The 6,694-nt window shown below is 48.1% G+C and overlaps 1 protein-coding gene across 1 annotated transcript in view; it reads right to left on the bottom strand.

The window, feature by feature from the left end:
- Positions 1-6,694, bottom strand: part of LRRC49 (leucine rich repeat containing 49) — a 37,422-nt gene that overhangs the window by 18,211 nt on the left and 12,517 nt on the right. The window contains exons 9-10 of the mRNA XM_048519719.1: positions 6,243-6,304; positions 2,555-2,710 (exon numbers count right to left, since the gene is read on the bottom strand). Of these exons, the coding sequence (XP_048375676.1) occupies positions 2,555-2,710; positions 6,243-6,304 (218 nt within the window). The remainder of the gene's footprint in view (positions 1-2,554; positions 2,711-6,242; positions 6,305-6,694) is intronic.

The raw sequence follows: 6,694 nt of genomic DNA, 5'->3' as shown, positions 1-6,694 counted from the left end.
ATCAAACCCGGTTCTCCAGATTAGAATCCACCTGCTCTTAGCCACGACCCCACGCTGACTAGTGCCACTCATTCAGTAGGGTGCCTTTTTAAGAACCGGCGCAGCAATATTTCTAAAAGGTTATTATGGTCTGTGAATTAAAGCTGCCAGCTTTTTGGGAGATTGTTTCCAAGGGTAGCCACACTGGCCTGCAACAGAAGGGCCAGATTTGAGTCCAACGCCTCCTTCCGAAAGGACCCTGTTTAGATCTCCCACCTGGAGGCACAGGTGCCCTTCTCGGCACAAGCAGCCCTCAGTGCGCAAGATCGCTGATGTTTTGAAACCCTGAACTCTGAGAGCTGAGAGAACACAGGTGTTTTCATCAGGAAGGCCCACTGAGGGGGTCTCTCTCTCTCTCTCTCCCGGTTTTTCCTCTCTTGATGACGGATGTCTTTCATCGGGGCCTTACAGCCTCCTTTAATCATTTGAATTGAAGTCTGTATGAGAACTGGGGGGGAAAACCCCGTATAAGACTGCCCGGCTAGGGCTCCGACACGCCTGCGGCTCCCCCTGGTGGATGATGTGGGTATGAATCAGATCAAGAATTCTGCTCAGATCAGACCAGGCCTAGGGGGGTCGCAATTCGTGACGTGCCACCAGAAGGGAGGGAAAGGGATAAATGACTCTCGAAAGCTCATGCCCCCAAAATCTTCCAGATCTCTAAGGGGCTACCGGACTCAGATCTGCCTCTTTTACCGCAGAGCAACAAAGCTAATCTCTGAAACTTTCCTGTTTTAAAAGAGATTTGTTGGGGTAATCAAAAATGTCCTTTCTTGGTTGATTATTTGAAGACTTCTGTATGTTGTCACCCAGCGAGATATTCCGAACCTTAAAAAGCAGACTTTTTAGAGCAGGAATACCATCTCTTATTGGGGCAAGCAAATAAATGACGCTCACCCCTTTCTCTTGGGATAGTACCTGATCAGGGGCACATAGCCAAATGTATTGAACTATTAACTGAACCCCAACAGAGATGGATTATTACAAGGGCCAGATGCAATACTTTACCGCCTAACCGCTATTTATCTATCCCTCTCCAGGATCGGGTTTGTCCATGCTGCAAAAATCTCTTGCTCACATTGTACTCAACTGTCCAATACATGTGGGTATCAAGAATTTCTCTCCCTGGCTGGTGCTAGACAAATCTGTAAGAGACTCTGACAATTCTGTTGTGGAGCTTCTGTTAAACAACACAGACGTCACGCTCTTGGAAAAAAGTAGCACAATTTCTCTTACAAGTGACGGAACTCTGTAAGTAACATCTAACATCATCTAAAGTAACAATACAATACAACAACCTTTTTTAGGCATATTAAAATAGGCTCCGGAGGATTACAGACATTTCTGAAGTACAAATCAAAAGTACATTCAAAACACAGACAGATAAACTGTATCTAGCATTGGACGTTACTTAGAAAATTCTGTCACTTGTAAAAGAAATTTTGCTACTTTTTCCAAGAGGGTATGTGTTATTTAACAAAAGCTCCACAACAGAGTTGTCAGAGTCTCTTTCAGATTTGTCTAAGACCCGCCCAGGAGAGAAATTCCTAATACCCACATATCTCGGACAGTCAAGTATAATGTGAGCAAGGAATCTCACTTGGTTTTACAGTGTGGACAGACCCGATCCTGGAGAGGGATAGATAAGGTAAGCGACCCTTTGTAATAGCCCGATGGAAAAGTATTGCATCTGGCCCTTCTAATAATCCATCTCTGATGGATTCAGTTAATAGTTCAGTTAATAGTTCAAGATATTTGGCTATGTGCCCCTGTTCTGGTACTATTCCAACAGAAAGGGGTGAGCATGATTTATTTGCTCGGCCCAACAAGATATGGCATTCCTGTTCTAGAAGTCTGCTTTTTAAGGTTTGCAGAATCTCTCTGGATTTGACAGCATACTTGAGAGATCTTCAAGTATTAAAACCTAGAGAGTGGATTTTTGATTTAAGAAGTTGTGATACCGACCGAGGAGGCAAAATAGGTCTGGGCACAATATATGTTAGCTAACTGCATCATCAGAGTTCATTTTATAGTTGAGTCCGTGGAGTTTCTGACCAGTTTCTAAGCATAGTACAGCATATGGTACAGAGTGTGGTACCCCAAGTATTTTGTAGAGGAAGCCAGATTGTATTCTTTCACCTGAGTTGTTCCATGCAGTTCTTCTGTCCGTCTTTTGATCTTACTCCTGCTTTGTACATTATAAACATCTGGTAATGTACTAGAGCCTATTTGATATGCTTAATAAAGGTTGTTGTTGGTTTGTGGGGGGGGGTCTGTTGCTGCCGAGGAAAGTCTGCATCAGCGGCCCGGTTCTCACTCCCCCACCCCACAGTTGTCAGGATGATTAAGAAGATAACGATGCGGAGGATTCTGTACGCAGAAAACGACGCCGACACAATGAATTGCTGTGATGCAAATCCCAGCAGCACTGCAAAGAACTGCAAAGAGCTAAACAAAACGCTTGGCTTTTTGAAGAAAAGTGTTAACACGCAACGACGACGTCCCGAGAGGGCTTTTCCTTACTGTGATTTTCTTCATGTCGAGCTGCCGAAGCTGCATCATATGATGGAGAACGGTGTGCTTGTACCATGTCTCCTGGGCTATCGGGTTGCCATCTAGGGTAACTTCTGAAAGGGAAGAGGAGTCGCCAAGGCACAAGACGTCGTCAAAGCTGTGCAAGAGCCGAAAGAAGACGAACACATTGTCACCAAGCGTCAGCACCGGCTTCTAGGTCTCCTATCGCTGACTGAACCAACTAAAACAAAACAAAACAAAAAACACCCACCCACAACCACACATACACACACACACACACACACACACAGCCCCATTGCTGTGCAATATTATTATCTGCGAAGTATCACTTAGGTTTCGCTCATTTGAAGTGTTTCTATTCTGGCTTTCCGCTATCAGTCTGTGAAGGAACACTTCGACACTTGTTAGAAGAAGAAGAAGAAGAAGAAGAAGAAGAAGAAGAAGAAGAAGAAGAAGAAGAAGAAGAGGAGGAGGAGGAGGAGGAGGAGGAGGAGTAGTTTTGGATTTATACCCCACCTTTTTATCCTCTAAGGAGACTCAAGGTGGCTTACAAGCTCCTTTCCCTTCTTCTCCCCACAACAGACATCTTGTGAGGTAGGTGGGGCTGAGAGAGTTCTGAGATGACTGTGACCAGCCCAAGGTCACCCAGCAGGAATGTAGGAGTGCGGAAACACATCTGGTTCACCAGATAAGCCTCTGTCACTCAGGTGGAGGGGTGGGGAATCAAGCCCGGTTCTCCAGATTAAAATCCACCTGCTCTTAACCACTCCACCATGCTGGCTCTCCAGAAAAACACCTGGATAATGCACAGGTTGAATAATGGTCAAAGGTTTTTTCTTAAAGCACTAATTTTTTTCCCAAATGACAAAACGAGAGGCAAACTGACAAAAGGCTTGGACAACAGATCTGCTAAGAGTTAACTGAGGCTTTCAGAACAGTTAACTGAAACATTTAGAACACAGATTGTCCAAACTAGAACACTCAGAACTGTTGCCAGACTTCTAGTTCCCATCATCCCCTGTCAGCATGATGCTGGCAGGGGATAAATGCGAGCTTGTAGTCTCCTGATCAGGAGAGCTTGCGGGAATTAACCTCATTTAGAATAGCATAAATTAAAAACTGCTTAACTATCCTGACTTGCCCAGGCAACGTCCTTTGATGACCAGCCCGTGGTCCCGTCTGGAGAGGCTTCCGCAGAGATAGCAGGAGGCCAAGTTCTACTCTGCTGCTTGGCCCACACTCCTAAGGAAGACCTCCTGTGTCCGGGTCGTCTGGCCACCTGGACAGCTCCATGCTGCTCAGCGCTCAGTCTCCCAGGCCAGGGATCCTTACCAAGTTTGTTAACCTTGCTGGACAGCTCCCTAGATGTTCAGCTCTCCAGCGGTCATGCACGAACCACTTCAAAAACAAGGTGCCCGAATTGTCACCTGCAAAAATCTTTTAAACTCTTTATCTCGGCCGCTGAACGGCCCACCGCACAAAGCCAGCTGCGTCGTCAGCCCTGTTTGCAAGTGCGCCGCCTGCCCGAGCACGTGGCGCTGAATTCAGCACTGCTGACGCCGAGATATCGCAAGAGCAACCCCAGCCTCATTCCATCACAACCTCTTCCCATCCCCATTGGTTGCTGAAGAAGAAGAAGAAGAAGAAGAAGGAAGAAGAAGAAGAAGAAGAAGAAGAAGAAGAAGAAGAAGAAGAAGAAGAAGAAGAAGAAGAAGAAGCAAGGGAGGAGGGAGGGAGGGAGGAGAGTAGTTTGGATTTATATCCCTCCTTTCTCTCCTGTAAGGAGACTAAATCTCCTTTCCCTTCCCCCACCATCTACAACAAACACCCTGTGAGGTAGGTGGGGCTGAGAGAGCTCCGAGAAGCTGTGACTAGCCCAAGGTCACCCAGCGCTGGCGTGTGTGGGAGATTACGGCACGGGCTAATCCTGAATTCCCCAGATAAGCCTCCACAGCTTCAATTGTGAGGTGGCAGAGCTGGAGATCAAACCCGATTTCCTCCAGATTAGATACGAGCTCCTTAACCTCCCTCATGCACTGCTTCCGCCACGCCTCTATACTCCTTCGCTACTGCCTGCCTTCAAGCACTCTGCCCTCCAGACACGGCCAACCAAAGATCTAGCTGTCCAGATAATCTCAAATGTCATCTATGGCATACTCTGATGACTCATTTATCACACGTCAGCTAGTCCAGCGGTTTCCCTTTTTATCCCTCCCGGCCACTTTTCTTTTGCTGTCGGCAGGACATATCTTGGTCCCAATTAACACTATAGGGTCCCGGCCGCTGCAGTTCCTGATGCTCGGCTACGCTGGGATTGACAGCCGAAGTCTTAGCTTGTATAGTTACGAAGGCAGCGCGGGGTTTTGGATGCCGGCTGACGGATTACTGTTGACTGCCTTCACTAGCCGCCTTCCGAGGAAGGCATGGTAAATATGCGGCTTTTAAGTTGTAACTGATCATCCGAGCCACAGGCACAGAACTGATTGGCCGAGACAGGGCTGCATAAACCAATTCATAAAATGCTTTTGGGTATACCCTATGCCAGTGGTGGCGAACCTATGGCATCGCAGGTGCTTGTGGAGGGTGGGCGCACTCCAAGAAAAACCCTTTCTCTTCAGGGGCACCGCATTGGTGAACGGAACAGAGTTTAATAGGTGGAAGGTTATTAATAGGAAAAATGCACTTTACACACATATCTAAGAGCCCAGCCTGGGCAATGATCGCTTTACCTGGGAGTAAAAGCTTTCGGTTGGCAGCAATGGGGCTTGTCTTCTGCAGTAAACCCTCTAGAGGTCGTGATTCACTTATTCCAGTATTTGCACAGTTGCTTCAAATCTGAATTTAACCTTCCGGAGGTAACATGCAACCCTCGGAACCCAACCGTTTTTTTTCTAAACTTAAAACCTCGAGTATCCAGGTTTAAATTGCCGTATGTTGGCACTTTGCGTTAAATAAGTGGGTTTTGGGTTGCAATTTGGGCACTCGGTCTCAAAAAGGTTCGCCATCACTGCCCTATGCCTCCAGACCTACCTGGGACCTAGCTCACTGTCCTTCAGGTGCCAGGGTGTACCATTTCTCTTCTCCCCCCCCCCCTCAACAAACACCCTGTGAGGTGGGGGACGGGCTGAGAGAGCTCCAAAGAACTGTGACTAGCCCAAGGTCACCCAGCTGGCCTAAGTTGGGGTGCACAGGTCAATCTGGTTTACCAGATAAGCCTCCACAGCTCAAGCGGCTGAGCGGGGGTTCTCCAGATTAGAGTGCACCTGCTCTTAACCGCTACACCACGCTGGCTGGTTTAGGGAACTCTCAGTAACAAACGACGCCAGTTCACAAAGTACTCCAAACAGCTTACTCCGAAGCCTCACGGAGGGTTAAGGAACCTCGCTTCCAGACACTCCAAGACAGCTTTGAAAGAAGTGGCACCTTTGGCACACACACACAATAATAATAATACAAGAACAGCATTCGTGCATTGAAAAGAGTAAGATTTCATCATTGGCTTCATCATTGTTTCTCTACTCCAGAAGACAGAACATTTCTTCGAAACCCCATTTGGAAAATATTTCAGACTTTCAAGCAGCACCCAGGCCTTTAAGGTACCAAAAAAGCAGCTGGGACACTCCCCACCCCACCCCACCCCCACCCACCGGGGCCCAGTCGCTCCTTACCAAGAGATGTTGTTAAAACTGAGGAAGAGCCGCTGGAGGCAGGGCAAAGCGTTCACATCTTTCTGGAACGAGAGAGAAGGGGGGAGAGAGAGAGAAGATTAGCTCATTCCGGCATCCCGCAACCGCAGAGAAGGCGTTTTTTGAAGGCTGCGCTTCTTCTGAGGGACGGAGCCGCGCCGCCTCCTGCGACTTACTGTAACCTTGCCGCCGCATTAGCGGCTCCCGTCTCCGCAGGTCTGCAAGGGAGGGTCCCTGCCCGTGGCAAATGCAATTGTGCTGCTTGCAACAGAGAGGGTGTCGGGTGGGGAGAGGCCCGAGGCGCCAGGTGGTCCAAGCGCTGGCGTCTTTTCCGGCAACCAAGAGTGCTTTCCAAACGTCTCAGCGAGTAAAGCTGCGGGGAGGGGCCAGGGTGGCAGAAGTGAAGCAGTCAGCCCGTGCAAAAGAAACTCTGG

This window comes from Sphaerodactylus townsendi, linkage group LG17 (genome assembly GCF_021028975.2).
Source record: "Sphaerodactylus townsendi isolate TG3544 linkage group LG17, MPM_Stown_v2.3, whole genome shotgun sequence".
Lineage (NCBI taxonomy): Eukaryota > Metazoa > Chordata > Lepidosauria > Squamata > Sphaerodactylidae > Sphaerodactylus > Sphaerodactylus townsendi.
Note: the sequence above shows the minus strand (reverse complement) of the source record. Positions and strands in the feature narration are given on the sequence as shown.